At 60.7% G+C, this 15,580-nt stretch overlaps 1 protein-coding gene across 1 annotated transcript; it reads right to left on the bottom strand.

Moving 5' to 3' along the window:
- Positions 1-5,558: 5,558 nt before the first annotated feature.
- On the bottom strand, positions 5,559-15,377 carry FSCN1 (fascin actin-bundling protein 1). The gene is made up of 5 exons (XM_045993270.1): positions 14,412-15,377; positions 7,896-8,052; positions 7,687-7,808; positions 7,320-7,487; positions 5,559-6,901 (listed from the first exon to the last, which is right to left on the bottom strand). The coding sequence occupies exons 1-5, from the start codon at positions 15,241-15,243 to the stop codon at positions 6,699-6,701; spliced, it is 1,482 nt and encodes a 493-aa protein (XP_045849226.1). The 5' UTR covers positions 15,244-15,377; the 3' UTR covers positions 5,559-6,698.
- Positions 15,378-15,580: the final 203 nt, after the last annotated feature.

Genomic DNA, 15,580 nt, shown 5'->3' on the forward strand with positions numbered 1-15,580 from the left:
TGCCCAGCAATGCCGTTCCCCGGCTGTGAGCCACGACCCAGGCCTCTGTGCCTCTCCTCCCGAGAACAGTGTCCACCAGGCCTGCCTCCCCAAAGGACCGAGAGCACCGTTCTGCTCGGCTCTGCATCTCTGGCACCCTGTTGGGGCCCGGGGTGCTCAGGAAATAGTTGTTGGAAGGAGGTCTGCGGGACACTCAGCGAGCTACCGCAGGCGAAGACACAGTGTGACCTATGGAACCACTCAGATGTCAGCTGAATTGTGTTTGGAATCCCAAACTGTGAGCGACTGCCTTTTCCACCTGTGTCCTGAGGGGCAAGTCCCCTGCTTGCTGGAGCCTCAGTTTCCCCATCTGTAAAAGGGAAGGGTTGGGCTGGGTAGCCTGAGTGGTAGAAGCCTGGCAGAGACTGGGGACCTCCCTACATGGAGAAGACAGACCTGAAAATCGGGGATGCCGAGGACCCACAGGGCAGAGGCATGAAGGAGGAGGAAGCAGCCAGACAGGCCACTCGGGGTCTGCGAACAGGGACCTTGTGGGGAGGCCCTGGGGCCAGGTGCGGAGCAGCCAGTCAAAGCATGGGCCAGTGTGGAGCCCCTCTAGGCCCACCTGCAGCTGCAGGGACCGGGGGGACAGCTCTTGGAGGAGACTATATCTGGGGCCCTGGGAGATGCGGCGGCTTTTATTTACATCCCCCCAAGTCTGCCAGCCGTGCTCCGGGGAAGAAGGACTACGCCAAGTGGCAGGAGGAAGAGGTGGGGAGGCCCCGCCCAGCTTAGGTGCTCCCCATTAGCACAGACTCACCCACAGGTAACCCTTGCACTCCTGACCTATGCAGCACCCTCCCTCGCTCTCACCTCAGCCTGGCAAGAAGCTTCCAGAATGATTCCATCCAGGAGGGGGAGAACGTAAAGACACACTCATCCACAGCTGGGCGGGGGTGGGAGAGTCTTTGGGGAGGCAGTCTGGCCCCATATATCAAAACCTCAAGTGACTTAAGAATTGCCCTTCCTTGAGCACCTGGATGGTTCAGTTGTTAAGTGTCTGCCTTTGGCTCAGGTCATGATCCCAGGGTCCTGGGATCGAGCCCCGAGTCAGGCTCCCTGCTCAGCAGGAAGCCTGCTTCTCCCTCTTCCATTCCCCTGGCTTATGTTCCCTCTCTTGCTGTCTTTGTCAAATAAATAAAATCTTTAAAAAAAAAAAAAAAAAAGAACTGCCCTTCCAGATATTTCCCCAAGAGCCTCATAAAGTGTCTCCTGCCCACTGTCGTTCTATTCAGCAGCATACGCCGCTCAGAACGAGGGAGAACGGCCGGGAGTGTCCGTGACTAGGGCACTGACTGGACCGGATAGCAAAGGACAGGGTGGACCTCGAGAAGCCGGACCGAGGTCTGCCGGTGCAGGTAAGGAAAACACACGTGTCAGGTGACAACTGATGGGAGAGGGCCATGGAAGCCCACAGTCCCGCGTGTGCAAAAAAGCAGAACACAACCCCCGCTCACTGTTGCTGGGGGTGTAGAGTGGTGCAGCCACTGTGCAAAACAGGGTAGAGAGGGTGCTTGAGAAAGATGAAACCGGAATGACCTTAAGAAGCAGCAAAGCCACTCTAGGGTATAAACCCAAAAGAACAGAAAACGGGGGAGATTGGTACCCGTGTTCTCGGCGGCAGCATTCGCAAGAGCCAAAAGCTGGAAGCAATCCGATGTCCATCCAGGGAGCGGCACATACATCCGTGTGTCCCTCGGAACACGAGTCAGCCGGAACAAAGAGTAGAGCTCTGACCCACACCACAACACGGGTGAACCTCGCAGACACACGGCCAAGTCACACAAGCGGTTACAGAAGGACAGATGCCGTGTGCACCCCCAGCTCGCGTTCCCTCCCCCACACCGTTTCCTGGAGCCACCACCCAAGTAAGCCACTTGGCCTTGAATGTGCGCGTCTGTCTGTTTCTGGGGGAACCAGTCGCGCGAGGATGAGTGTCCGCGTGCTTGCCCAGAAGGGTTACATTTATATCTAAATCCCAGCTGCACCCCAAGCTGGGAGCAACTTACTTAACCTCCCTAAACCTCAATATCTGCAGCAGTGAGTCGCAGGACACGTTCCCCTGCGGGGCTGGGATGTGGGTGGTAGGAGTCATGGGCTGGGCGCCTCAACATAGCACGTTTTCTCCCAGCCTTGGAGGCGAAAATCCCAGAATGGGGAGGGGGTGGGGGGGGGGTCTCCCCGGCCTCTCTCCGCGGCCTCCCGCCTTCCCTCTGGGCACATTTGCCTCCTAATCTCCTCTTACCAGGACATGGTCAGATTGGAGTGGGGCTCACCTCAGCAACCTTTTTATTTATTTATTTATTTATTTATTTTTTCTCAGCAACCTTTTTAAATCTCAATCACCTCCTGAAATACCTTGTCCCCGCGCACAGTCACACCGAGAGGTGCTGGGGTCCCGACCTCCGCGCACGAATCCCAGGGGGACCCAATTCAGCGCATCCCAGGGACTGAGCGAGTGAATGAGGGGTGAGTACCCAGCACCTAGCAAGGGCTGTATATGAATGTTTTCACATAAAAAGTAAGACTTTCCGGAAGAGTAGAAGACTCTGCCATCAGTGTGCTGGGGTCCTCGGACACCAGACTCTATGCTTTCGTCACCTTCATTCTTTTTTTTTTTTTTAATATTTTATTTGTTTATTTGACAGAGATCACAAGTAGGCAGAGAGGCAGGCAGAGAGAGAGGGGGAAACAGGCTCTCCGCTGAGCAGAGAGCCCGATGCAGGGCTTGATCCCAGGACCCTGAGATCATGACCTGAGCTGAAGGCAGAGGCTTTAACCCACTGAGCCACCCAGGCGCCCCTCATCACCTTAATTCTTAAGCTAACAGCAATGATGACGCAGTAACCCTCTGGGAGCGCCGATCAGTGCCTGACATCAGTGGGAGGTGCCTGGAAGGTGGGTCTCCTCCTCCCATCCTGGGGGTCAGATCCTTTCCCCACGGCTGTGCAGCTTTTGCCTCAAAATCAATCAGTCCTCCTCCCGGTTAAGCCTAGGGGCCCCACGAAGGGACTTGGGCCTCAGGGCAAATGCTCCACCCGACCCACCCCTCCCTTCCCCTGCCAGGCGTGTCTTGGGGAGGCGGGATGCTCCAGGCCTTCTTCTGCCTGAGGAAACCGCATCTGTTCCCTTCTTTCGCTGTCCCAGGGTTCTCCTCCAACTGGGCAGTCTTGCCCTGGGAACCATTTGCCCATTGCTCAAATGGGGGAAACTGAGGACAGATGGTCCCCAGAGAGTCAAGCTTCCTCTGCTGCCTCACCTACATTATGCTACAGTGTGAGGTCATTGGAAGTCACCTGTCATCCCTCCCAATTCTGGAAGAGGCGGCTCTGACCATGGAGGAAGTGAGACCCAGCCAGGTCTGGGGTGCCCTCCACTGAGGTCTCCTCAGAAATAAACAGGGGAGGAGCCTGAGCTGGGGAGGGGACCTACTTGGCAGGGGTGTCCCAGGGAGACACCCTTGGGAAGCTCAGAGACCTTCCCCACCAGAGGGACAGCTCCACGGTCCCCCTGCAGGGGCTTGGGGTCCCATCCCAACAAGGGTCCTACAGGGCCACACTTGTGGGAACCCCAGCAGACAGGAGTGGGGAGGCCTAGGACTGGGGTGAGGCCCTGGGATGGCCTGTGCCCTCTGGCTACATGGCTACCTGTTTTCAGCCTGTCTGAAGCTGCTTGGTCCACAGCCTTTTTCTGCCCCTGACAGTGACAGACACGTTGGGGAGAAAGAGTGCTTGTCTCTCTTTTTCTTCGTTATAAATTTCATGGAACATTTTTCCTTCAGTCATGATCTTTGGGGCTCACAATTAACTGTGACTTGGAACTCAGCACCACTGCCCCTGCCCAGGCTCACTGGGCATCTGCTAGGTCTCAGTTTTCCCATCTGAGCAATGGAAGGCTGAACTTTCGCTCACCCTCCATGGCAGGCTTGGAGGGGACCCACCTTCACAGCTGGAGGCGAGGAAGACCTGCCAGTCAGGGTCTGGGTGAGTGGAGGGGAGTGGCACCCCTGTGGAGACAACGAGCCTCGCTTGCTCAAACCAATCTCCAGCAACTGTCAAAGAAGGCTCTGCCCCGTCTCTCCTGCCCGGCTTCCCCCTGCAATACCTTCGCTTATGCGGTTCCCTCTTCCCAGACTGGCCTTCCCGTCCCTTGTACTGTCCTCTTTCCCTGGGTGTGACCGTCTCCCCAAGTAAACTGTGGCCAGCAGCCCCCAAAACACTCAGCCACGTAGCAGGTGCCCATTTTTGCAGAACCAATGGAATTCAGAACCTACACCTAGCTCGCCTGGCTCAGACGAGGCTTGGATTCAGCCAGGGGACCCCGGGGTCATTCCAGGGCAGTTCTTTCCTGCTTTCCCAGGCATGGCAGGGAACCACCTCAACTGGCAGGATCTCCGGCTGCCCAACTGCACCACCCCCACCCCACCCCACCCCCAACAAACCCCTTTCAGTGTGCCTCCCCTCTTCCACCATGGTCTGGAAGATCTTGGCTCAGACGAATTCATCTGTTCCTTCCACATCACCGAGACTTTTCTGGCTTCCAGCCTGGCTTTAACAGAGGTGGGGGATTGGTCGCCAGGACCCCACTGGGGCCCCAACAGCCTTTTGTGGTGCCATCTGCCCTTGTCAATCTCGAGACTCCCGCCTCCAGGGACCACCAATCACAGCACAGGCATCCTGGTTTCGTCACCAGCAGCCAGTCAGCAATTCCACTGACCACTGGGGCAGCGAGGTGGGAGAAAAAGGGCCGCAACCCGGGACCTGGTGATGCCCCCCACACGTCCTCAATCATCCTCAGTCACCATCTGCTTATCGCTGTACCCGCGAGGCCTTGCCGCTCTGAACCTCGGTCTCCTCCTCTGTAAGGCGTCAGAGCGCTGCCCCTCCGGCAGCCCTGGCTTAATGAGATCCTGCAGTCCCTGGAGGGCTGGCCACGTGGAGGTCTGCCAGATAGACGGCCCCCCAACTCCCAGGGCTGAGGCTAGGGGCCCTGCTTTGAAGGAGCTTAGCCCATCCAGCGGACTCCTCCCAGAATCTGCACCCATCTCTGTGCCTGTCCTCAGGGGATTCCTTGGACCTCGCAATCCCAGCCCCTGGGGAACCTGAACCTCGTGTTTGGGGGTGTGCTTGGGGTCTCTTGCAGTGTGTGAAGAGGGACCCATCAAGGTGCATCCGTGGAGGCAGGAGGAGGAAGCTGGATCTGTGTGATCATGCCACCTCACTACCTCCCTCCTTTGCACACAGGCATGCAGTGCATGCCCCCACCCCCAAGTGCATGCCTGTTTCCAGGCCTCCAGATAGATACTGGAGAAGGGAAGTTGTGGAACCAGATTCACCCACCTCCCTACCCGGGAGCTCCCACTATGCCCTTGGGACACTGGCGGCCCCAGGCTGGTCTCTGAGGTCAAAGTCCACCCCTAGCAGAGGCCTCCTCCAGTCCTAGAGGTGTCCCGGCGGCTCAGAGCACCCACAGGACCCTCGACCCACGCCCCTGCATCCCCAAGACACACACAGGCCAGCTCAGGGCTGCACACTTGCATTATTTTATTTTGCTTTTCCAGTCTGAAGCTACTATCATGGGCATTTAGTTATACAAATGACACTTACAAAAAATAAAAGACCAAGACACCCAGAGTGAGATGCATGGCAGAGATGAACTGGTCGAGGGGTGCAGGGCTGGCAGGGGCAAGGCTGGGAGCCAGGGGCCTGGAGCCTCCCCGTGGGGCTCCCGGTGGAGGGCGACGCCCAGCTTCATCCCACCCCGAGACCCGAGGAGTCCAGTCGGACAGGGAGCACCGATCGCACCGGGGGCTCTGGCTGAGGCGGTGAGGGGCTCAGCACCAACCAGATGGGGACACAGGCCTGGGCAGGCAGGAAGGAGGGGGCTGGCAAGGGCCCCAGAGGAGGTGGGGACAGGTTCTAGATTCAGGGACGCACCCTGCCCCCCCCGCCCCCCAGCTAGCAGACAAGGAGGGCACCGATGCCCAGAGATGCAGTTTCAAGACTCCCCCACAAGACCCCTCGAAGATCACTCGGGGCTGCCACCAGCAGCTGGCCTGCGTGCCTCCGGCAATAATGCCTCGTTTAAAAAAAAAAAAAAATACTGATTTGGTCATTTTCTGCTTCCAGTCAGGCCAGGACGGGGTGTGCGGCGGGCGGGCCCGCTGGGTGCAGAGGGGCGAGCTGCGGGCTCATGCCAGCGTCACCCCTCCCCTTCCTGCGGCCTCCCCCTGACGCAGGGGTGGTGCGCCGGGTCGGGGGGGTGATAGGCTGGGGGCGGGCACCCGGTTCCAGGGAAGTGGGGCGGGCAGAGGCTCTTGGGAGGGGGCAGGAAATTCCAGTTACCCCAGCAGGCCCGGGGGCACGGGAAGGCCTCCCAGCTCCCCCACTCTCCTCGGCCACTTTGGGGAAGTAAGGCTCAGAGTCATCTGAGGTCAGAAGAAAGGGCTGCCAGCCTCACCCATAGCGGAGAAGAGAGGACAGCGGGGTCTGAGATCCCTCCAAGGACCAGGCACGGGGCAACAGGTGGGGGGGCACCGTTTTCTCTGGGTTTCCAGTTTGAAAGGCAAGGGGCTCGCCACCACGCCAGAGCCCGCCTGGAGAAGAGAGTTATTAGCAGAAGGGTCTGGGCAGGGCAGGGACGGGGCGCAGGACAGCAGGCTAGTACTCCCAGAGGGTGGCTGGCTCGATGGTCTCGGCGCAGGCCTTCAGGACCCCCGCGTGGTCCCCCTTCAGGTAGCGCCCGCCCACCTTGATGGCCACCTTGTTGTAGTCACAGAATTCGAAGAAGAAGTCCACGGGGGTGTCGCTGCTGCTGGTGACCGACGAGTCACTGCCCACTGTCCAGTACTTGCCTGTGGAGTCTGGGGGGGCGCGAGACCCATCAGGCCCCACTCTTGGCCAGCTCCCCACCCTGCAGTCATGGCCTCTGGAGTTGGGGTGAGTTCTGTGTGATGCCCACCCACGCCTCCCACCCCTGCTGGATGGAGGTCTGAGCCTCTTCCCCCCACCAGGACTTTAAGTCCCATAACTCAGGTGTGGGACACCTTCCCTGTCCACCGTTCCCAGAATCCTGTTTCCCTCTCTGCTCTCCTCCCCCTTTCCTAGCTTGTGGGTCCTCCCTCCTACACAGAGAAGAGGAGAAGGGGCCTGGTGGCCACAGGACGTTTGTCCCCAGAGCCAAGTCATAGGGCGGCCAGGCTGAGCCCCAATGTGGGACAAGGGCGCTTCAATCCCTGTGTGGCCACGCTGGCCCCTGCATTACCACCCCGCAGAACCCACCTTTGATGTTGTAGGCACCGTCATTGAACTCCAGCTGGAAGACATCATAGCTGGAGCGGTTGGCATCCAGCATGCCCGTGACCTTGCGGCAGCCGATGAAGCCATGCTCCCCACGGAACACGATGATGGGACGGTTGATGAGCTTCATGAGGAAGAGCTCCGAGTCCCCTGTCCCAGGAAAGGGGAAGGGCGGTGAGTGGGAAGATCGGGGCGCGGCTCAGAGAGGGAGAGCAAGGAGTCTGGGGTCGCCCAGCATGTCAGCCCTGGGATGGCAGGGGCATGGGGGAGGGGGCGGTTTGGCGAGCGGCTATGAGGTGGGCAGAACCCCCAGAGAACCTGGGAGGGGGGTGCGCCCACAGGTGGCTACCTGCTGTCTCCACCGAGGCAGCCAGCTGCCCGTTCTTCTTGGCCGTCACGAACTTGCCATTGGACGCACGCAGTGTGATCCGCCGATCACGCCACTCGATGTCAAAATAGCAGCTGGCGTTCCTGAGGGTGGCGGGAAGGGTCAGGCGGGGCTGCCCCCGGTCCCCCGACCCCCCGGAAGGGCCAGCCTGGGCGTGGTGGGGCACTCACTTGGTGGAGGCTGTGGACTGCACGCCCCCAGTGGCCGTCAGCGTCCAGTACTTGCCCGTGTGGGTGCGGAAGGCGCACTTTTTGGTGTCACGGTCGATCTCCAGCTGGAAGGTCTCCTGGTCGGTCTCCTCGTCCTGATTGGCTGACAGGTCCATACCTGCGGGGAGAACTTCCGACTGGCACGGGGACCCCCCCTCACCCTGAAGCACAGCCCTGCCCTCAGACATCACTTCGGCCTCCACATCAGGGGGCAGGACCCAGGACCCCAGGTGGCCGACTCCGCCCGCCCTCACGTCATTTTCTCCGATGCTAGAACACCTTCCAACAAACCGTCTGCACAAAGACCTTCTAGAACCATCCTGAGAATCTTAATGTGGCCCAGGGTTAAATATTAAGGATTAATTATTGTTAATCATATGGTAGTTATGTAAGAAAATGGCCTCATTTTTCAGATACCCACAAATATCTCGGGATGAAATGCCCTGATGTCAGGGAATTGCTTTAAATACAATCAAAACCAGTGACTATAGGGACAGATGGAGCTAGACGGCAGAATACCACATTTGGGGGAAATCGATAGATTATATCCTTCCTGTTCCCATATGTGTGTAGAAGTTAGGAATGAAACGTAACACCACACACTCGTTTCAGAAGATTTATGAAACTCATAAATGCATAAAAAGGGAGTCACACGGGGGCACCTGGGTGGCTCAGCAGTTTAAGCGCCAGACTCTTGATTCTCACTCAGATCGTGATCTCAAGAGTCATGAGATCAAGTCCCAGGTCTCCGCGCTGAGCTTGGAGTCTGCTTGAGATTCTCTCTCCTCTCCCTCTGCCCCTCCTGGCCTTGCTCTCTCTCTCCTGGGGGCGGGGGAGTCACACATACCCCCATGCCCGCCACACCCCCAGAACACACTGCAAATGGCAGGTGAACACACCCTCCTCGCCTTTCCCCCGGTGCAGACACACGTATTTTCTCTACCTCGAGGGCACGCGTGCCACAGACCTCAAGTTGCAAATGATCTAGGCAACAGTGCTCACACACATTTCCCTGTCCCTAAATCACCTGATGTGACGGAGGGGGCTTCCGCGTTCCCATGCGCTGCTGCCCAGTGGCTGATCTCTGGGGCCCCTCTTGTGTTACCTCTTCCAGCTAACAACCTGGAAACAGGGTATCTGCTTCCAGCAGAACAAACTCACATTCCCCAAACTCCTGGGTTCTAAGAACCGCAACAGCAGGGCCATCCACCCACTCTTCTGGCCGACCAGTCTCGGGGCTCCAAAGTGTGTCACCATTTGGTCTGGACACCTTTAGGAAGATGGGATCGCCGTGGGAGGTGGCAGACGGCCCTTCAGATGAGCAGATGGAGGCTGGCGGATGGGGGAGCCCCGGTTCCCTGCCCGGGACCCACATGTAGTTCTCCACCACCAACCGGAGGGGCTGAAGGGTATGAGCCTGTCTATTTTTTTTTTTTTTAAGATTTTATTTATTTATTTGACAGACAGAGATCACAAGTAGGCAGAGAGGCAGGCAGAGAGAGAGGAGGAAGCAGACTCCCTGCCGAGCAGAGAGGCGGATGTGGGGCTCGATCCCAGGACTCTGGGATCATGACCTGAGCCGAAGGCAGAGGCTTTAACCCACTGAGCCACCCAGGTGCCCCAGTAATGAGCCTGTCTTAACCCCCATCAGCACCAGGGGGTGGAGACCTTCACCTCCACTTCAAGGAGGAGAATAAGCCAGAGGTGCCTATGTCCTTGCCCAAGGTCACCGAGAGAGAAACTGGTAAGTGCTGGTAAGCCTCAGGAGGGGAAGTGGGCCAACTCCGGCCTCCTCCTCCGTGTTCTCTCTATGGACTAGCAGACCCAGGGTCCTGAATAGCTCCTCTCAAAACCCCTTGGTCTCAAGCCTCCAGGCCTGCTGGGCCCTCTTAGCCCGGATCTCAAGGATCTGCTGACTGCTAGGAGGCAGGTAATGACCCAGACCCACCATCACGCCCCCAGAGACGACGAAGGTCAACAGGGACTGGGCCCCCTGGGTAGCTGAGCCACCAAGAATAGGACCATCCTAAGGCCACTCTGGGGAGCACAACGTGAGGCCAGAGTCCCCAAAAGCTGGTGGACATGCCCCACCCTATATGCCAGCCCACCCCAGCCCCAATGTGGGGTGTGCTGGCTGACCAGAAGGAGGGGAGAGACAGGAGGAAAGGCCTCCTCGGGCGTGCTCCGGCAGCAGACAAGACCGAGGGGGATCTCCAGAAAACAGGGCAAAAGGGGCAGGAGGAAAGGGACCTGGATTAGAAGTCCAACCTCTAGCCAGAGGTTAAGCAGGAAGTCAGGAGGCTCCTTCTCAGGGAGACTTAGCCAGAGGCAGCCCTGTGCTCCACAAAATCCATACTGACCTGCTCTTCCCACAGGAAAACAAAGGGAGGCCCCACCCAAGGGCCAAACAGCCGTGGCTATCTGCTCGGCTGCTCAGACCCCATGGCTATCTGCTCGGCTGCTCAGACCCCATGGCTATCTGCTCGGCTGCTCAGACCCCATGGGCTGCTCGTATCCAGTCCTGGACGTGGTCTGATGGAACGACCTGGGCCAGCCAGGGTGCCGGCCAAAGTGGGGGCCAGGCACCCTCGGCGAGTGCCTTCCCCTCACTCAGCCCGTATCCCTGTCTATCAAAAGGGTCTCTCCATTCTGCCAGGAGGGTGGAAGGATTCAGGGCCCTAGTATCAAGCTGACACCAGGTATTCTGACCCCAACAGGAAGGAGTACGGCAGCGGGGGTGGGAGTGGGGGGGGGTGTCTCCTCTTCCCAACATCCTGCAGGGCCCTTCCCGGCTCCAAGGCCCTGCCCAGACGGGAAAGGCCCCACTTGGCCTTGGAGTCTCTAATTAGAGCTGGGTTACTATGGGAACAGGGTTTTCTTTGGGATTTTTCTTTTCATCAGCTGCAGCAGCGGCACTGAGTCACAGGCCCGTAGGAGCCCCAGAGAGGCAGATGCAGGGCTGGGAGAAGCTCATCTCCTGCCTTCCCCCCCACATCCCCCGCCCTGCCTGTCCCTCTGCCTCATGGCTTTTCCTGTCGCCAGCCTCTGAGCTATTCCCTATGGTGGCTCAGAGAGGACATTCCATCCCCCTCAGCCTTGGCAGTTCCCAAATTACCCTGGCTGGTACAAAGAGGCATTCCCCACCACCCCATTCAGTTTAGGGGAAGGGGCCTGGAAGCTTCTGTGGCCTCTCCTCCCCCTGCCCTCTTTGTACTACGTGACCACCTCAGATCCATCCTCCAGCCTCGCACAAGAATCACCTCAAATGCCCTGGCTCTTAGGGAGAGCTCTTACACATCCTGCAAAGCCCAGCCTGACCAGCCCTTTTCTCAGGCGACCAGCCAGCCTGGCCTCTGAGTGCCTCTGAGTGGCAGGAACAGTGCGCCTCCTGAGCATAGACCCCCAGGGCAAGGAGGCTGAGACCAAGTAGGAAATGTGGGCCTGGCGTCCAGGGCAGGTAAGACTTCCAAGGAGCACTGGGGGCGGGAGACACCCCACCTGGCTGGGAAGTGCCGTTCACCCAGCCACCCTGCCATCCTTCATCCCTGCCCAAGCCAGGGCCCTCACTAGTGACGTGGTCACAGCTACACCATTTCTGAGGCGCTGGGATGGAAGGATTCCACCCACCTATCACATCAGTCCCCGGACACCGGGACCCCGCTCCCTGGTGGCTGAGATGGTCCCCTTCCCAGAAACAAACGCTGGCCCAGAGAAGTAGCCCACGGCGGCCCGGGGCTGGCCCTTTACAGATGGGGAAACTGAGGCCAGAGAGCAGGTTGCAGCGTCAGCAGGGAGCACCGCACCCCCGCCAGGCAGGCCTGTGCAAGCCTGTGGGCATGATTCACATCCCCCCCTGCCAGCTAAGCCCAGGAGCCTCCTCCTCCCTGGCTGCCTTTTCCCAGCATGTGTCAGAAATACAGACACCGCCTCCTCTGCCACGCAGGCCTGTCCAAAATGGCCTCTGAGACACGCCCCCAGCCACACAGCAGCAGCAGGTCTCCTTCCATCCCACCAGGAAGCCTTGGGGCCAATTAACATGAGAACAAGAGGAGGACCCCTAGATCCAAGGCCCAAAGAGTCCCAATCTCAGCCCCCAAAGACTCCTCCCCCAACACTTCTGGCCCAATTTCGGACTCCCCCTGCCCCATCAGCCTGAATCACACAGTGACACTTCCAGCAAGGGCTAATCAAGAGGAGAGGGCATCTGCCCAGACTCGCTCTGCTCTTCCCCTCAAGAGGAAGTCATGAGATCCCTGACCCTCAGGGCCAGGTCCACCCACTCCTCCTCGTCTTCCCGGAGTGGGGATGCGGCCTCCCCGCAGGGGTGAGTGCCCATCATGGGTCCTGTGGCCCCACCGGCGGTTCCAGTCCCACCTACCGACCTCACGGGCTCTTACTCAGCCATAATAGGCTTTCTGCTCCTCCCTGCCTCAGGGCCTTTACACAAGCTGTGTCTTTTTTGCCTGCAACCCTGTTCCACATGCCTGATACATGCCACCTTATATTCATCCTTCAGGTCAGCTCCACGGTCCTCTTCGGAAGTGTCTCCCCCACCCCGCAGTCTAATCGGAGATCTTGATGTACCTTCTGGACACCCAGGCCTCTGCGTGACACCTCTGGGATGCAGATCATATCCCAAGAAGAACATCAGCTACAAAAGGGAAGGGTCCAGGCACATATACTCATTCGTTCACCAATCACCATGTCTCACCTGGTAGGAGGGGCTCAAGGTTTGCTGAACAGGTGAGGAGTTCTGCCCCACCTACACTGTGGGGGGAGGGGGAAGGCCACTGTGCCCTGGAGGCTGGGAGGCCTGGGGTGGGGGGGGGGGGGCGGTCAGAAAAGAGCCTATTCTGTAATCAAACAGACCCAGTTCTGTGTGTTGCTTACTTGCTCTGTGACCTCGAGCAAATGGCTTCACCTCTCTGAGCCAAACAGGCTCATCCATACGACGGAGACAATACTGCCCAAATCAGTCAGCAAACTGAGGCACAAAACAGCCACTACCCGACCTGACCGGACCCCACTGCCAGGGGGCTGTAAGCCCCAGCTTCACAGACCCCACCCACAGTCAGGAGGGTGGCCGTCAGGATGAAGGCACGGAAGTCCACTCCACCAGGAGGACGACACTGATTGGGCCCCCATCCAGCCATCTCCAGAGGCTGGGGCCCAACTTCCCATTCAGCAGAGCGGGACCCCCACAGGTCTCTCCAGCGGGGCCTCCGGCTGCAAAGAATCAACTGGCTTCCTTGCCAAAGGAGGAACGAGGGCGCCAGAAGGAAGAGAATCCGCCCAGGGGGAGAATCTAAGAAGGAAAAGAGAGGGGCTCACTTCTGGCGCGCAGGCCGGTAGGAAATGGCCAGGCCAGTAGGAGGCCCGGGAAAGGACCAAGCGAGTTGCAGTCAATTGTTCCAGGCGGGACACTTGGGGTTGGGTTCACTAGAGGGAAGGGGCTTCTCGAGGGAGCCGGGCTAGGGTCTCCGGGCTCACGCTCAGTCCGCCCTCCCAAGGCCCGCAGGGCAGAGCGCAACAGACCCGAGACGTGCGGGCGCAGGGCGGGGTGCCTGGCAGGGCGCCATCCGCGCCACGCCGTCCCAGGACCGGGGCGCGAGGAGGGAGGCCACCTCCAGGGAAAGCTCCGGACCGGGCACTAGGCCGGGGACGGCGCGGGGGGTCCTCAGCAGGGGGGACCCGCAGAAAACCGATCCCTTCCCCCGCCCCTCCGCATCTGGTTTTCCCATCTGCAGAGACCGAGCAGGACAAAGGGGGCGAGGGAGGGCCCTCTGGAGGAGCCCGCCCCCCTGCTCACAAAGGCCGCGGCCTCCAGCGCAGGGCAGGCGCGGGAGGAGGGGTTGGGGGGGGAAGGGCAGACATAGGGGACGCAGCCCCCCAGCAGAGGCCGACCCCTCGGGGCTGCAAGTGGAGGTACAGAAAGGCCCGGAGGGCTGGAAGGTGGAAGCGCACCCTACGGAGATCAAAGTCTCCCCCATCCCGCCAGCGCTGGGAGGTTCGTGGGGGGTGGGGGTGAGCCCCTCGCGCGTAGCGACCCTCGCCTCCGCCCGTGAGCTACAGGCCCGCTGATTAGGGAGGGGGCACAACGAAAGGGGGGAGGGGCGTTCCCCCCAACCCAGGGCCCGGCCGGGCGATCCGCGGAATCCGCGCGCAAAGGGAGTCCCAGGCGGGGGTTCGGTGAGTGGCACATGGGGCGGCGCCTACGCGGGGACCCAGGGAGCCGAAACCCCAACGCCGGGTAGGAGGGTGCAGCGGCGCCCAAGGATGGGCACGGCCCCACCCCTCGCCCCCTCCTCCGGGCCCAAGCGCACATCCCGCGACAAGCGCCCCTAGCGAGGGCGCACCCGGCGTCGCTAGGGACTGTAACAGCGTGGCGGGTGAGAAAGGGCGGGAGGCCGGAGATACGGGGGTGGGGTGCGCTTTGTGCACCGACCCGGAGAGGAGGGGGGCGGCGTCCCCACTCACCCTGGCGCGTGGACACGTTCCTCTCGTTGGCCGCCTGCAGCACGACCTGAGCGCAGCTCTGCTCCAGGGCGAAGAGCTCGTCCTTGCCCACCTTGGTGGCCTTGCCCGCCTTGAGCGTGCCGCTGGGGCCCGACGGCGCCAGGTAGCGGCCCTCGCAGTCGCGGAAGGCCACCTTGCCGGAGCGGAACTCGAGCGTGTAGCCCGTGGCGGGCTCGGGGAGCGCCACCAGGCGCCCATCGTGGCGCAGGAAGCGGTGGTCAGCGGTCTGCACGCTGTAGCGCTGGTCCTGGAAGGCCAGCGTGATGAGCGAGTCGACGCCCCAGGGCACGTCGCGGTCCACCGCGATCTCGTCCGCCGGCCGCGCGCTCAGGTGCGCGTAGCGCTTGCGGGTCAGGCTGTAGATGTTGACCTGCGGGTGCATGGCGATGTGCACGCTCCACTTCTCAGCCGGCGACACGGTCTGCGCGAAGCACGACAGACGGTCCTCGGTGCCGCCGAAGTAGCGCCGGTGCACCTCGGATTGCAGGGACCAGCGGCCGTCGTCGTGCGCCACGATGAGAAAGCGGCAGTCGGGGCCGGGCACCTCGCGCTCGCAGGTCACATTGCCGTCCTTGTCCGCCGCCAGGTAGCGGCCCAGGTGGCTGCGCAGGCATACGGCCGCGCTGCCCGCCTCGTCGGGCGGCTGCTCCAGCGTCCAGATCTGCTTCTTCTTCAGGCTGCTGGCCGACGCGTTTACCTTGAACCCGAACGCCTCGGCCGTCAGGTACTTGTTGCCGCAGTTGATGAGGCCGAACTGGATCTGCACGGCCTCAGCAGTGCCGTTGGCGGTCATGGTGGCGGCAAGCGGGAGGGCCCCGGCGCGGCCCGGGAGGTCGGTGGCGGGTCCCCGCGGCGGCGCCCTGCTCCTTTGTTCGGGACCGGCGCCCCGCGCGCACCCTCTGCAGCGCTCCACAAAGCCGGCCCGCGACGCGCGGGCCCCTTTCTAGGCGCGGTGACGTCAGCGTCGCGAGGCCCCGCCCCCGCCCCGCCCCGGGGCTCGGCGGGGGAGGGGGCTCAGGGAGCGCGCGGCGCCGGGACCCAAGGGGTGCGGGTGGCGGCTGGGCTCTCAGCGTGCCCCCGGTTCTGCACGGCCGCCCTCTGCAGCGCCCCCAGCTCGCGCCGCCGCCCGC

The sequence above is a fragment of the Meles meles genome, chromosome 21 (genome assembly GCF_922984935.1).
Source record: "Meles meles chromosome 21, mMelMel3.1 paternal haplotype, whole genome shotgun sequence".
Lineage (NCBI taxonomy): Eukaryota > Metazoa > Chordata > Mammalia > Carnivora > Mustelidae > Meles > Meles meles.

Bases quoted from the DNA above. Each gene is read 5' to 3' on its own strand.
- FSCN1 (XM_045993270.1), bottom strand. From the start codon at position 15,243: ATGACCGCCAACGGCACTGCTGAGGCCGTGCAGATCCAGTTCGGCCTC. The intron at 8,053-14,411 runs GTGAGTGGGGAC...TTCTCCCCGCAG, and splicing joins GAACGTGTCCACGCGCCAGG to GTATGGACCTGTCAGCCAAT. The intron at 7,488-7,686 runs GTAGCCACCTGT...TTCCTGGGACAG, and splicing joins TGCCTCGGTGGAGACAGCAG to GGGACTCGGAGCTCTTCCTC.